The sequence below is a fragment of the Diadema setosum genome, chromosome 12 (genome assembly GCF_964275005.1).
Source record: "Diadema setosum chromosome 12, eeDiaSeto1, whole genome shotgun sequence".
Classification (NCBI taxonomy): domain Eukaryota; kingdom Metazoa; phylum Echinodermata; class Echinoidea; order Diadematoida; family Diadematidae; genus Diadema; species Diadema setosum.
In genome coordinates, this window is record NC_092696.1 from 26,805,563 (window position 1) to 26,822,088 (window position 16,526).

Consider the following 16,526-nt stretch of genomic DNA (forward strand, 5'->3'; position numbering starts at 1 on the left):
CATTTTTACATAGTTTTTACCACCCGTCAGATACGTTACCATTAGGCCTTTGACAAGAAAATCGCTGTGGATGTATCATTTATGGAACATTAATGTAAATATCTATTTCAATGTAAACGTAACTAATATGCTCACACGATTAAAAAGTAATTCTTGAACTTTGATCGGTCCAGATGTAAAAAAAAGCGATTGACGTTTGAAGCCTGTGAGTCAAAATCAGCGCAAAAATAATATATTTTCGTATAAAATACATAACCCTAAATTGCAATTCATATCTCTAATACACTTTGATCTTATATCGCTTTGACACAGTAATAAAAATTATACACAAGTACTGAAATTATCAAAGAAAGCTAATTGCAAGCACACTTTACAGCAAATTTCATACATTCTGAATTACAAGGAAAGAGAAAAATGGTAACGTATCTGACATACTTCTTCCACAAAATTTCGTTACTGTGATCTATATCCCAAGATGACGATAAACTCAATCTTGCATTATATCTTGCATCCAAATGAATTATCAACCGTGAACATTTATATTTACAACCCTAGTTAATCGCCTTAACACTGCTCAGTAATACAAAGTCATATATTCATCAATAGCATACGTGCATGCATATATAAACAAAAATTAACGCAATAACATAATTATGTTCTGTTTGAAATGTATGACCGAAACTTTTGATTTAAAATGTACAATGTAGTCCATTTCTTTCTATTAACTCATTGATTAGATATCTAACATTATTAAGGTGGAACAATATCATCAAATTTATTACCAAGGAAGATATATACGGTAATGTCGAATTGGTAACGTATCTGACAGACATCTATACTACAAAAATGTTGTTACTGTGACTTATATAGTAACATGATGATTAACTCACCCTTGCATATTGTCTTACATCAAAATGTTATATCCACCTAGAACATATGATAACCTCGGATAATCGCCTTGACATATAGTTCAGTATGTAAAATTATTCATTGATAACATACACAAACAAAGCTAACCCGAGACATAATTATAATTCTGTTTCAAATATAGTGACCGAAACTTTTGATTTTACATGGACAATGTACATTATTATGTAGCTCTGTTAACTCAATGATTAGATATGTAACATCATTCAGTTTGGAACAACATGGTGAAGTTGATTACCTCCGAGTGTATATACAGACAAATATATAACTTCAACGTAAGGTAACGTATTTGACTGCTGACAGTTTAATCTTATAAGTAAACCGTTATTTCACTTGGGCTACATGTATTTCGGCTCTGCTCCAAACAAAAAGAACCTTCTATAAATTGTATAGAAGATCTCATTCCCAACAAGTAGTCAAGTTGCATAGGTGTCAAAAACTTTGTATAATGTATTAATGTATTTCCACATGTTTTGTCATGAAATTTGTTGTTGTTTTTTTTAAGTCACGGAGCAATACTGTAGATAATGGTAACGTATATTATAACCGACACAACTCTAGGCTCAAGTAATTAAAACTTCTTTGCATTAACACATACCTGATTCATCATCCACTCAAATATTTCGGTACATTAAAGCTTACACTATATTGACGTATTCTACATGTTCATATTTTTGTACATTCAGAGAGAGCCAAGTCAAAACAACTAGATTACGGAATCGTAAATATTCTCCTTCCACGTATCAGTTGACAATTAACATTACGTTGCCGCTGTACATAATGTGGCAAGTATTAAAGGGAAAATCCGGGTCAGAAATTGATATGATTTAAGAAGAAAGAAAAACGAAAAGTACAATCGAGAAACAACAAGTAAGGAAGATATTATATTTCTAATTTTCACATTTTCAGAAAACATTTCTTGACCAGTCTTATTCTCATGAGCAAGTCGTTGATGTCATCCCCTCATAATTTGTCATTATGTACATGACATTTTGGAAATTCTTACTTTTTTTTCGGAATACAGGCAAAAACCATACCCTTACATTAAGATATGTCAGATATGCCGCTGTACATAATGTGGCAAGTATTAAAGGGAAAATCCGGGTCAGAAATTGATATGATTTAAAAAGGAAGAAAAACAAAAAGTACAATCGAGTAACAACAATTAAGGAAGATATTATATTTCTAATTTTCACATTTTCAGAAAACATTTCTTGACCAGTCTTATTCTCATGAGCAAGTCGTTGATGTCATCCCCTCATAATTTGTCATTATGTACATGACATTTTGGAAATTCTTACTTTTTTTTTTTTTGCAGAATACAGGCAAAAACCATACCCTTATATTAAGATATGTCAGAATAAATATCATCTCTCATTCATTTTGGGTTAATAGAAGGAAAGCTTTACTCTATCATATCTGATATATGAAATTTTGAGGATGTCTGAAAACAAAATGTGTAGAAAATTGTGAGGGGATTATATCATTTACTTGCTCATTTAAACAAAGAAATGTTTTCCTGGAAAAAAAAAATTCAACACATCATTATTTTCCTTTTTCTTAGGCGATTTTTCATAATTCTTGCATAACTGTAGGGGAAGTGATTCCTTTTCTTCGTAAATTGTTTTCATTCTGGACCGGATTTCCTATTTAAGCAAATTAGTTATTGTACAATGAAAGAATACGGATGGATATGGAAAGTGCATTTCCATTATATACTCGTAATGATGTCCAAATGTTTGTCACTTGCAAAATCGAATATTGATCCTTTTACTTAATTTGTGCTTCTTGATATTTTTTGGCCAAATCTTCGATTAGTGCGAACTGTTCGACGGTTAACTCAAATGATCTCTCTGACTTTCCGACCCCTGTTGGCTGCGCTTTTGTGGTGAGTATATCATCGAATGGAATCCAGATGATATCTGCCGGATGTGGCCACTTAAAGGTTGAGCCCTTCTTTGTAGTCACGCGGGTCATGAATGTTATCTTGGCATCACGATCATCGAGATCCACTTCCAAGACTTTTCCCAAGTACCAGTGACCCGAGTATACGGCAGCCACATACTCATCAACAGCTGGTAGAACTGGTGTATGATTATCCTCCATGGCCTCAACTGTCTTCACGGCATCAACTGTGTCCATGGCCTCAACTGTCTCCACGGCATCAACTGTCTCCACGGCCTCAACGGTCTTCACTCTCTCAACTGTCTCCACGGCCTTCACAGCATCAACGGCTTCTACGACATCAGCATCACTGGGTTTTGCTCGTTTGGGCTTTAGTGTTCGAATCATCCATCCGTCACACCTATCTTGTCCCTTTAGGCAGTTCTCACAGTAGCAAGAAGTTTGTCTCACAAGCATCTTCGTTTGACTTGTTGGATGCACAGAATGGATTTTCATTGTTCCAGGAATAGGTTGGCAATCCATGGAAGAGAGCTGCTCCGCCGCTCTGTCGTAGTCTTCTTTTGAGTACATAACGTACGCGATTTCTTTCTCATGAGAAGACGCCCACGCAAAGAAATCAGTGGCATCTTGTATGACAGCCTTGCCTTGTTTCACCGCATCAGACGCTTGTCTTTTTGCAGTCCCGCCAATGCCATCACAAACGCTTTTTCCGTGACCACACTCGAAGTAGTCCCAGCTCGCTTCTACATCGAATAAGTCGTTGTGTTGGCAGAGGGTGCTGAAGATGAAGCGATTGCGATATTGAGAGGATGGACTATCGGTCCAGTAGTGGATCTTTCGCAAATTAGGAATGTGCGTCTTGAGGATTGGGACAAGTTTATTGAGAATCGCCATCACCGCCTTGGAATTGTGATCACCTAGATCCGAAACAAACACAAAGCTTTTGTGTTGCAGTTTCCCATCTTCATCTCTGTAGTATGTCACAGTTGGATGTAGTGTCGTGCTAGTTGAATTCCAGTAAGCGCTCTGTATCTCTCGGGCACTCTGACACACGAAATTCTCCGCAAAGTCCATTTGGACTATTGCTTCGTTTTGTGGCAACCTACCCTTTAGCTCGAGAATGGCCTTGTATTGGGCTCGCACCCTGCCAACGTGCTCAAGAAATGAAATGTACTCATTTTGCATTAGTGTGATGAAATCAGCACGGCTTTTCTTTACGTTGTCGATTCGCATTTTCTTTATTCCATTGACTTCAACCTTCAGCCATGCCTCAAACTCTACCTCTTCAGTATCTACTTGCGAGAGAAGGTGTTTCATTTCATCAGCGTTGACCGTCTTGGCAGCCGTCTCAGGATTCAACGAAATGTCTATACCCAAACTACGCAAGGCCTTGAGTTTAAAAGCCATGTTCTGATGGCTAGTGCACAGACACGTCGCTCTGGAAAGAAGAGATGTAAGCTTAACATGTGACGGTCTGAGCTTACAGAACTTTGAAAAAGAAACTCGAAAATCGGGATTGTCGGAACAAAACTTTGCATGCGTATTTTGGAGGTAATCGGTAAGTACCCGATTCTGAAGCTTCTGAGATCCGGACTTGGTTGCATCTCGCTTCCCTGGCATGCAGCGACTTACATCGTCTCTTTCGTAGAAAGAAATGACCCTGTTCTGAAGCTCAGTTATCTGTCTTGATCGCAGCTGATTCTTGACGTGGGCTCTTCGGGCGATTCCAGTTTGCCGGTTCATGAGTCTAGCACATTTGTATTTTTTGATAATCTTACCGGATATTGTTCCCTTCAAACTCTTTTTCTGTTGGGCAGAACCATGTTTACGCTTCACTGATATCAGATGCGTCATGACATTGGCGAAGAGCAACTTCTTATGCACTGATGGTGGCAAATCCTGTTGATCGAGACCTGCTTCTTGTAGTTCAGCCGACGTCTTACTTTTGGGGGTCATATCTGCTAACAAACGACGGGGAGATGATCTCTTGCGCTTCTTATCTTGCCTCTGGATTCGTTTCTGTATTTTTTTCACTTCTTTATTTAGCTTTTTGTTTTTTGTTTCTAGTTCTTTGATCTTTCTGTTGGCGCTTCTCAGAGCTTTTGACCTCTTTCTTGTCGTGTTTCTTTTCGGGAACGAAAACTGAACTAAGAGTGGCGAAGTACTAGATGAACGCGAATTTCGTCTGTCGGCAAGAACGGTGGTTTTCGAAGACGAAGATGCCCCATTTCCCGGGTGTTCATTATCCTTTTTCTTCTGCCTGAATTTGCGTTGGTACATGCGATTTTTCTTCCTGTTTTTTTCCAGAGTCGACGTGTCTTGATCTGAAACAGGAACGCGATAATGCATTTGTCTTTTCCGCTCCTTCGCTAGAAACGTGGGGTCACCCTTTTTCTTTCTCTCTCTGTAGGCCTTCTGTATCTCAGCACGCGTTTTACCCATGTCTTTTTCTTTCTGAAATACACGAGAGACAGAGAGAGAGGGAAAATATCAGCATTGGGGTTTTATATGTACACTATTTGATGATAAATAACATATAAGTATAATATATATAGTCGTCGTGTACGCAAGAACAGGACATTATCATCCAGTAAGATACGTTACCAGTCGGGTAAGATACGTTACCGTGCCTATGCTGGGTAACATTCTAATTAATGTAGGATGGGGGACCTATTCCCGGACACTTAAGAAACATCAAGTTTCATGAGAAAAATTAACAAAATAGAACACTTGTAATTTTTGAAAATATGATGAGTTTATCAAGAAAATGCCTCTCTTTCAAAACTATCCAGCTCGTTACCAAGAGCTATCTTGGTAAAATTAAGTATTTCAGAAAATACAAAGGCGAATTCAAAACACTGATCTTCGATTTTATTCAACAATCACACGCGCGCGTGCATTGTCTATGGGACAGTTGAAAACAAGATCGTTTCTCTTTGAAAACGAAATGGGTTACAAAAAAGCCGGTAAAACTGTAAAAATTGTCATTATTTTCTTAGATTTTAGACTGCATTTGATGAAAAAGCTTCCCTTTAATGGTTTACGTGTTTAAATACAACATTATCATGGCGCAAAAGTTTGTTTTGATGTGCCAAATTTCGTATTCTATTTTGTCCGGGATTAGGGCCCATCCGGAATGAGGGACTTCACCATACATGCGAGCTATCACACACACGAAACAATAGCATGCAACGCGTTTGATGCCTTTAAGCCGTATAACTGTTCCACCAACATTAAATAACTTTAAAATGTGTCATAGTGGTCAAATAGATAAACGAACTACATTCTGCTAATATTCAGAAATGAAAATTCTTACCAACCACGTAGCTCGGACGAATAACAAACGACGAGAAGCCTTACATCTCCCCCAGACTCACGGCACTAAACGTAATGCAACATCACGCTCAAAGTGGCCGCCATGCTTTGAAGAGCGGAGAACCGCGTGCAGAATTAGAGAATGCGCGCGAAAAGCGCGTTGCGCATAGTTGATGCGCTTTATGCGGTAACGTATTTGACGGTAACGTATTTGACGGCCTTAAGGGTCAACCTTGTGTTTTCACGAAATAACAACCTTTTCTTTCGTAACTCCCATGTATGACTAATAGCAATGTAGAGTGCTTTAAAGCAAAACACATTATAACTTTGTCAACAAAGTATTTTTTCTGTAATAGAACAAAGTTTCAGTAACGTATCTTATTTTAGCTAATCGTAACACGCACAATTGCAAACTTTATGTCTGAATATTTTTGTTATTATAGAGTTTCAGTATACACTATTTGTGTTTATATAATCTTGAAATAGACTTCATTCACTACACCGAAATAGAGATCACTGCTTTATGGTCTTCATATTTTTTAGGGCGTCATACAAAAAGTAACGTATCTTATGTAGATTTGGAGACACCTTCGCTAAGATCGCAGAAAAAAATATACAAATCTTTTTTCGCTTAGCATTATGCTTTTTTGTTTAGGCACCGAAGGCACTATAAATTAGTGAACAAAACATAAAGTTCTGATATTACGGTAAAGAGCGGGAGCGTGAAATATAATCACACAGTTCGCTGGAGACATGGGTAAAATCAACATATATATATTTCATGCTGTCGTATATAATTCTTTCATGAGGTGCTGTGACCTCAGTTGATTTTAATTTTACTCATTATATTCTCTAGTATAAATAAAAAAAAAAAATTGGTTTCCTGATGAAAAAAATCGTGGTCTATGGCCCAGAGAACGTTGGAGACACAAAAATGCCCTTTGGCGCCCCTTTTCGGAGAATGGCCCATAACCTGTGTTACTCAGACTAACCACTGAATACTTCCCGTATTTCGTGAATAAGGTCATGTTGTGCGCATGCGCTAAATCCACCACTGAATATTTTCCGTATTCCGTGATATGATGTCATGATAATGATCAGCTAGCTGGCTGCACACGTATGTATGCGCACATAATTAGCTCGCGAGACGTAAGTCAACATGGCTGACAGCCGGCGATTTCAACATCATTCATGAGAGAGGAAATCAGCGAGAAGAAGGTTAGCCTGTGTAACTTTACCAATGAGATTACACTACAGAATTCATGTAGATCTACACTTAACTCTTTATGTGCCATGGTGGAAACCCCCTGTGTGCCACATTATTCTGATTCAAGACACAAAAGTAGTCATTCCTTGAGAAAGAATTCTATTTTTACAATCTATATAACTTCTACAAATTTCTGTTAAGCTGAACGTAGTGGTGAGAAAATTTGAAGAGGAATGGCAAGCTTTGCTTTTATATAAATTGAATGACAAATCTATTTCTATTGTTTTCTTTTGAATGACCAGTTGCTATATTACTGTAAAGGCATGGCTTTTGCACATGAAACTAGTGACAGAAACTTAGAATTTACATGCAAATCTAGTTGGGGACATCGCTTGATAGTCAATCACCACACAGAATGCAAGCTGTATGTAAAAGGAACAAAAGCGCGAGAAAAGCTTTCATTGTACCGCGGGATTAGGCGATTTATCGATCGGTTTAAGCAGATTTGTGTGTTTGAGCAGAATATGCGAAGTTGGCACGCCGTTGACTGAGTGGGACGTGCGAACGTGGCGCATAAAGAGTTAAAAAGATAAAATCGTTACCCCCTCCTTGTTATGAAATACAGGAAATATCTATGGTCTGGTGCCATATTCCATTCGGCCTCCTGCCTCATGGAATATGGCACCAGACTGTAGACATTTGCCCATATTCCGTGAACAAGCAGGGGGTAACTAATAACATCTCCTTTGGGCACGCATAGTCTACATTCAAGGTAGCGGAGGCCTTATATCCATGGACTACCCCTGACTGGGCTTGCTACCTGTACAATTTTATCAACAGTTTGATCAATAATACTTGTAGTCACTTTAATAAGTTATGACCCTCTATTATCGTACAAACGTAAAATCATTTGTGACATCACAGGACAGTATTTATTTTTTTTTACATTTCTTCCCTTTTGGATCAACATTATCATCCTCTATTACCATATGAACATATTCAAATGTATTAACAATCCTTTGTGACATATCGCAGGACAGTATTTTTTTCTAACCCTTCTTCCCTTTTGAAGTTAAGACGTACATGTACATTTTCTTACATTCAATTTTGATTCCTTCTGTTTTTGAATGGGTTGTCATTCAGGAATTTGTCTTCCACCAAGAAATCGAGTCTGAGCATGCTCGTGAAGTCACAGGTTATCACTATGACAACACCCATGGATTTGCTCTGGCGGACCACATCAGTGTCACTGATGTCGATGCTACTTTTGAAGTTCAAGTTCGGGTGAGTACTGCAGCCAATGATTTGTCTAACTTGGATGTAATGATAGCTTGTATCATTTTAAATTGCCTGAAGCTATAGCAAGTCTAAAAAATGACTTTTTTTTAGGTTTTTTTGATATAATGTTAAACAATCATTGCTATTTCTTTGAGATGTGCATAGAATAAATTAACCTCTTTATTTATATGTACCTTTGTCAGTGATATGCATGTAGTCTATTTCAGTTGAAGAATTCTTCAAGGCTACTTTACCTCTTATTTTATCATTGATCGTTAAATTGGCAACACATGGAAAAATCAAATTCCCATTTCCGTCTTAAAATATCATGTTTTCTTGAAAATTTCTTTCAGACTTTGCACATTTATTAATAGCTTTTGCTAACTCCTTTATGATCTGATTGACAGGTTGCCCTCCAACAATATATGTCAATGTAGGGCAATTTGTCAGTCGGTCGAAATAAAAACAACTTGATGGAAGGATTTCATCTTTCTGGCCTGCCTCGAGTATGAAATGCATTGATGATGCACTGTAATCAGAGTTGCCAGTTTACAGATGGTAAACTGCTGATTCTACAAAATTCCTCAAAGATTTGATGGGTTATTCATATGCACCTCCCCCACCCATAGCCAAGAAAGATTCTGATCGAGGTTTAACCCTATTCTAACTGGGCTATTTGAGACCAAGTTTTTACTGAGGGGGGGTCAATTTGACCCCCCCTTCAGATCTCGGCCGCCGATCGCACGATCGCCGCGAAATTTTGCCTGAAGATAGGGCTGGATGTCAACTACAAGATTACATGGTCATACAATAGAAAAATATTGCCTTTCTATTTTTAATAAATTAATTATGCAAATTTGTGCATGAAATCATATTTTCACCTATAACTCCATTAAAAAGACTGGAGGATTGCTAAATTTTTGTGTCAGAATTCCTCAAGACACATCAAACAATTTTTGTGTAAAAAAATAGCACAATCAAAATCAATTTCTTTTGTTTTCTATTGTTTTGTTAATTTCTTATGTATTTTATTGTTTTTTCGACCTTTTGTTTTCTATTGTTTTTTTGCCAAAATTTGTTGCAGGCACTTTTTCAGGCTTATCTACACTAGAATTGATTATTTTCAATGGATAAAAGTTGAAATAATCTTATTTATATCAATTTAACCAAAAAACACAATTTGCATTGGATTTGCACACGATATCATGAATTTGAGCTGTTTTGGGGTTGACATGCATATGCAAAACATTACGTAACTTCAGAACGGTGTACCCGGACGTCGCAAATTTGGTCTCAAAATATGCGGGAGACTTCAATGAAAAAAGTCGTGAAACGACGTGGCAAAATCTTTGCGCGTTGCGAAATCGTGGCGCGAAACGTTGAGGGGGGGTCAATTTGACCCCCCCCCCCCCAGTTAGAATAGGGTTAAATGGGATAGCTAGTACCTGATCAGTGGGAATCAGTGGGAATGCTGGCGGATGATTGTTCCACTCCTTGTGGATTCATTTAAGAGTACATTATATATCTATTGTGTGAAAATTATTTGCTTCAGAATGGTCTCATATTCAAGTAATGTGCAGTTCAATGTTTTCAGGTTAGCATGCCTGTACAGTGTTGGGGTGATCATTAACAGCCCGTTTACGCGGAGTTCTGACAATGAGTCCTCTTAAACTTACCTTTTCCTCGTTAAATTGAGCATAATACTTACATGCATCTTTCAAGCAGAAGAAATCTAGTACCATCCATCTTCTGATCACCCATGCTCTTGATTGATCATCAAACCAGTACCAGATGCACACGAAACCGTGACAATAGAGATTTTAGCTTAACCCGTTGAGGACGAGTCCGGAGTATACTTGGCAGGTGTTTATGGTAAATGTGTGTTGCAGCAAAATCAATTCATCCTCAATGAGTTAAAGATGAATTTTTCTGTGTGTGCTTTGTTTATTTTGCCAATTTGCAGGTGTTTACGTGGAATGCAGTGGATGAAACCTTTCACCTTACCTTCACTGTACCTGTGGTCCAACCAGGAGACGTGGACATCTTCTCGGAGGGGAACTTCCTCTACTTGTGTGTGGTTCAGGAGTATCACTCAGTGGACTTCTTTCGCCTTGAGGGTAACAACTTAATGCACTCCATTAAATCAGTGAAGGGTTTGATAGCAAAACGGGTTAACTCCGTTCTTGGTGATTAAAGATATTTGCTGAAAATCGAGAAAATGATAAGAAAATATGGGATATTTTTATTGTATTTACAGGAATATTACTTGTTATGTTATAAGCGAGTTATCAATGGGAAGCTTTTATTTTGCTCTATTTGATGATTGACTTACTTTAAAATGTTTGAAAATGGCACATAATGTGTTTTGTGATCAAACCTTATGTAAAATCTTTAAAAATGGGAGATAACCTGATTTGCGAGGAAACTCTCCAAAGCTATGTCTGTGCTATCGAAGGATACCATTTGGTAAGGAATTTATTATTACTACATGTGTCTGATGGGTACCTGACTCAAAAAACATGTATCACAACTATTATCATCTAAAAAGCATATTTTACAATGTCCGCAGAAGGACAACGAGGGTGCAATCTTTTTCTGGGTTGATACTGTGAGGACTGATACCTCACTCAGTGCAATCGCTGTAAAGTATGACAATATGGTGCTATCTCCTGCACATAGCCAGTCGCCTTGCAGGCGTATGTGTATGAATAATGATATACCTACTAGTCTATACCTGCTGAAACAAGTGCTCTACAGTTCTCAATGCAGTGGACATGATAATGTAGTTTAGAAGCAATAAAAGCTTTGACATACATGTATCATAAAAATGGCGGACAGCACTCAGTTGTGCACGTATCCAATGTCTCATTGTTCTCAACCATCACAAGCTAGCCCTAAAGGGGCCGGGCTTTTTTGGCTATGCTCAGACCGGGGGGGGGGGGCAGATTCCGCCCCCCCCTGAGATCTCGGCCATCGGTGGTGCGATCGCGATGAAATTTTGCATGCGTGAGACCCGCGTCATAATCTACAAGATTGTGTTATAAGATTTTTTGAAACAATCAATTTCTAATTTTAATTAATTAATTATGCAAATTAAGCTCAAGGTGATATTTTAGCTTAATTAAAAGCATTGAGAGTCTAATTTTTGTTCTGTAAATCTGTTTTAGCATATTCAACAATTGTACATCACAAAAACTTCCAAAACTCATTTCAATTCTTATGTATTTTATTGTTTTCAGAATTTCTTATGTATTTCTTTGTTTTTCAACTTTTGTTTTTTCTTTGTTTTTTCATTGGAAATTGTCACTGACCACTTTTCTACCATAATTAGCACAAAATTAATCAATGAAAGTGATTAATTGTAAAAATAATCACGTTTTTATGCCTTTCATGACAGAGCACTGTTTTCCATAGGAAATGTACACAAAATCACAAAATTGTGCCCGTTTTGGAGCGACATTCCGTCACAAAAATGGGCGTGGCTTCGCAAAAGTATGCGCGGACGTTGCAAATTTGGTCTCAAAAGTTGCGCGAGACTTGAACGAAGAAAGTCAAGAAGCCTCGCGATGAGGCCTTCTCGCGTTACAGAATTATAGCGCGAAACGTCGAGGGGGGGGCGGATTCCGCCCCCCCCCCCCCCCCCCCCCCCCGGCCCTTTTAGGGCTAGCTTGGAAAAAGAAAATTAAGCCAGGATGCCTTACAAAAGGCTATGCATGTTCCAGATCAGAGTGATAAAACATCAAAAAAGTTAGTCTTGCCTCTGTTATGAATTATGCGTTTCATGCCATCTTGTATCTTGTCTACACGTATCTACCTCAATGTAGGATCGGCAGGATTCATCAAGTTCTACACCATCCCCCACCACGGCGTCAAGTCCGTGGAGTTCTTCAGGCTCCAGGAAAGCGAGTACGAAGCCGCTGCCGACATCGAGTACGACCAGCTGATGATGGCAGTGGCAGTCGATCCTTTCCCGAAGCATGACGTCTTCTCTCGCATCCTGAAAGTCGTGAACATCGGTAAGAATTATATGAAGAGTTTGTTTGCAAAAACCGATAAGTCCATATTTGCCAAATGGAGATATTTGCGATTAAAGGTCAAGAAAAATAAAGAGAATAATAAGAAGATTTTTGCTTCTTTTGACCATAACTTCAAAAATGTACCTTTATATGTATTGACCAATATATCATTTAAAAGTTATTATTTTGTACTTTATGACAGAGACCTTACTTCAAAATCTTCAAAAATGGACTTATCTGTTTGTGCAAACAAACTCTTCATATGGTCTAATGAAAGTTTTGAACTTCTCCACACGCGTGATCTGTTAAAAGGGAAATTCTGTCATGATATTATCTTGCTTTTTTTTTTTAACAGAAAAAGCAGCAGAGAAGTCTCTGTAAATATACCCAAAAAAAAGAAACTGAGGAAAAAAAATAAGACACATTAAAACAAAATAAAAGGTACAGCAATTCAAAGCTTGAGTGGACCTTAAAATCATGTAAAGGATTCACTGGTGGAAAGCTATTAAAACTTGGATTAATCCACACACATTAAAAATTTCTGATTCGTTACAGTTTAGAGGTAAGACAAATAGAGAGCTTTGTGGGATCAATATATTGAGCAGCTCTCGGTTTGGATTGTACGTACCCAAAATTCATTAATTTTCATTTTTCTCCCAAGAAACTGCATAGTCAAATTTTCTAAATGGCTGTACAGTTTACTTGGCAGGTATTTTTACCAGTGTGATGAAATATGCAAATGGACACCATGCCCAAGTAGAAGCTCTCAAAGCTGGCCCCCACCCACCTGGCCCTGAGTTTGTAATGTTCTCAGGTAATAGTCTGAGAGAATGATAGTGTGGAAGGTGAACTTGTGATACTCAGGTGATCGTGAGACCCCCTGGATCTCTTGTTTTTTGTAAGCTTCTGTAAAAGTCATTCTGTGGTCCTACATGTCAACAGTAGATATGAACGTATTGTGTGTCAGCTGCAATTCGCGAAAGTCTCGTCTCTGAATGTTTGTTGTTATACAATAGGTATAAACTTTTGTGAAAAGTATTATCTTGCCTGCATGGGAATGTGGTACCTGTAGATTGTCAGTGGGAGAATGTATGCAAGATATGAATTGAGCCCTTAGTGGGTTGTACACTGTTCATGTCTACTTTGACATTTCATGAAAAGTCTGAGTATTATAGAATGAGTTAAAGAATTCAAGAATGTAGCCAATCAGAAATGCTGAAATTAGTCACATGTGCACTCTTATTTTTTTCATATAACATGCATGGGCATGCAAAAAGTATGCAGCAAAAAAGCACAATTACATGCTGAATGATGACACAATGTTCCAACTTGTACATACTTTAGCAGGGTGCACTCGATTACAACCATGCGCTCACACTACTTATTTACTAGAAAAAAAAATTCTAAGTTTGTGGATTGTGTTCAGTGTGCAATGTTTGGAACATTTCTTCAGACATCTTGGCTTTTAAGCAAGTTCTACATGTAGGCTAGCTGACTGGTATTCATCCATAGAGGTTCATAGACCTGTTTCATAAAACGAGTAATGCACAGTTTTAAGTGTGCGACGTTAGTGGAGATGCAGCTTACTCTCTTGAACGCGTTGCATCTCCACTAACATACTCACACCAGCGAATAACTCTGTATACTGATGCATCGATAGAACATGTATTCTCATTATGAGCTATTTTTTTCTGTCATCCCCTGCCCCGTCCCCCCCCCCCCCCACGTCTTGGTGCAGGTGGTTCGGTGAGGATCAATACAGAGGACGATATGTGTGAGAGCGGTCTGAGGGAAGCAATGAGGAGCAACGTCCCCGAGCCCACCTGCGAGTGATGAGAACTCCCAAGAGGGTTCAACTACACCCCTCCCGTTTGGTCCTCCACCGGTGGTAGTCTCCTCCCAACCACACCCACCACCCCACAGTCTCTCTTTTTTCTCTCTCTCTTTCTGTAATTTTCTTCGTCTTCCCTAATTTTGTTGTGATTAGATGAATTTAGTGGCACGATGTTTCTTAATTTCTCATCATGTCTCGATAATCTAATTTGTCCTCCTCCCCTGCTCTTCCACAATGCCTCTTTGTATCATATCACATCCCCACCTTGGTAATCTTATTTTCAATAATTTGTGCCTCCTTGTGCTCCACTGAGCTCCACCATTTTATTTCATTCATGCAATGAACACAGAATTGACTATTTCTTCCTATATGCAGATTTGGATTAAGAATTGGAAACCATTGTGGTCCAACAACTGCCACAATGTCCTATGAAAGTGCTGAGTGAGGAAAGAGTTGAACAAACGGTGCAATGTCCATAGAAACATCACCTCAGTCATAGAGAATGCATGCAATTATTTGTATGGAGATGTACAAGTGTGCAAAAGGACAGACAAAAATAATGACAATTTGCCAACTTGCAATGGAGTTACAAGCATGACTCTTCCACTCTCAAATTTCACTTTCCTTCTCTCTTCACTTGCTCATTTTTTTCCTTCTCAATTTATTAAAAAACATATCCAGAGTGTCATGCCAGTTGTCAGTTCTTTTGTGTGTGTGTGTATTTCTTTTGGAATATGAAATTGGGGAGGAGGGCTTTCTTTCAGTGCCCTAGTACTGATTTGTTCAAGTTATTCCTTGTTTCAAGGTCATTTGTCCTTACAAAGGTATTTGTAATTTACTGCATGTGGCTTAAATTGTTTTTTATATAATATATCTAAAAATCATCTTTGTTGCATATTGTTTTTGATAAAATATTTCTAGAAAATATGAATGTATGTTTTTGTTTTTTGTATATTACACTCTTACGTCAAGACAGTTTTTTTTTTAATTCAATCTTCCCTATTATTTTCCAGTTCAGAGCACTCATCGACCTACCAGACATTTTGTCAGACAAAATATTTTTGGTAAGGGAGATAACAAATATTAAAGATTGATTTAGTTATGGACAGCATAGCTTTCTTGTGATTACATTCATTTTTTGAAGGTTTTGTGATTGATGTTGCTAGTGCACGGCAAACCTTATAATATATTTAGCTATTCCTAGCTGCTGTTTAACAGTGCATATTTTTTTTCTGCCTTTTCTCAGGAATATGTTTGTCTCTGCCACATATTATGCAAATGATTTGCCACAAACTTTTGTATCTCGTTATGTGCTGGAAGGGGGTTAGTATATATTGCTTTGAAATTATTTCGAATGTCATTCATTATTTAAAGAAAAAAAAGTTAAGAATTCTAGTTATGTTTGTCCAGTAATAGTTTTGTTTTGTTATAGTCTTATCTATCTGTTTGTGTGGATGATAAATCATGGAGTGTAATTCCACTGGTACTCTACAATGATATTTCTGTACAATTTTTTTTTTGTGCCAATTAAAGTTGGTCTGAAAGATCAGTGTGAAACACAGCTTAAAAGACTCAACCATTTGTCTGATGTTTTCCTGTCCTCATAACTGTCTGTTCAATGCACTTAACTAAACGATTTTCTTTTTCCTGTTGATATTTGCTATTGTGTGTGTGTTGGCCCTATGTGTGTATGTGTACATTATAAGACTTATGCACACCTGTTTTTGAATAAGTGTTTTTATTATTTGTTGGCGTGAACCTGTAAAAAAAAAGGATGTTTCTCCGCATGTAAAAAAGAAGATTCATAAGCAGCACAAGTGAGAAGAGCACTTGCTGCTGTATATTTTTTTTAAATGTACATGTATTTGTTTCACGTTGAATCTGATGGTGATATGTAAAAAAAAACAAAGAATATCATCCAAAAAGATGTGTGCGTGTGTGTGTGCATGTATGTGTGTTAGTGTGTAGGACCCTACGCCGCTATCTGTGTGTTTGAGTTCCCGTGCCTCTGTGTGAATGTGTCTTTAAATATACTTACTACAGT

The 16,526-nt window shown here is 37.8% G+C and overlaps 1 protein-coding gene across 1 annotated transcript in view; it reads left to right on the forward strand.

The window, feature by feature from the left end:
* The window catches only part of LOC140235831 (uncharacterized), an 88,209-nt gene extending 72,166 nt beyond the window's left edge, over nucleotides 1-16,043 (forward strand). Inside the window, exons 45-48 of the mRNA XM_072315832.1 lie at nucleotides 8,498-8,638; nucleotides 10,596-10,749; nucleotides 12,457-12,648; nucleotides 14,387-16,043. Coding sequence (XP_072171933.1) covers nucleotides 8,498-8,638; nucleotides 10,596-10,749; nucleotides 12,457-12,648; nucleotides 14,387-14,481 — 582 coding nt within the window. The 3' untranslated portion in view covers nucleotides 14,482-16,043. The remainder of the gene's footprint in view (nucleotides 1-8,497; nucleotides 8,639-10,595; nucleotides 10,750-12,456; nucleotides 12,649-14,386) is intronic.
* Nucleotides 16,044-16,526: the final 483 nt, after the last annotated feature.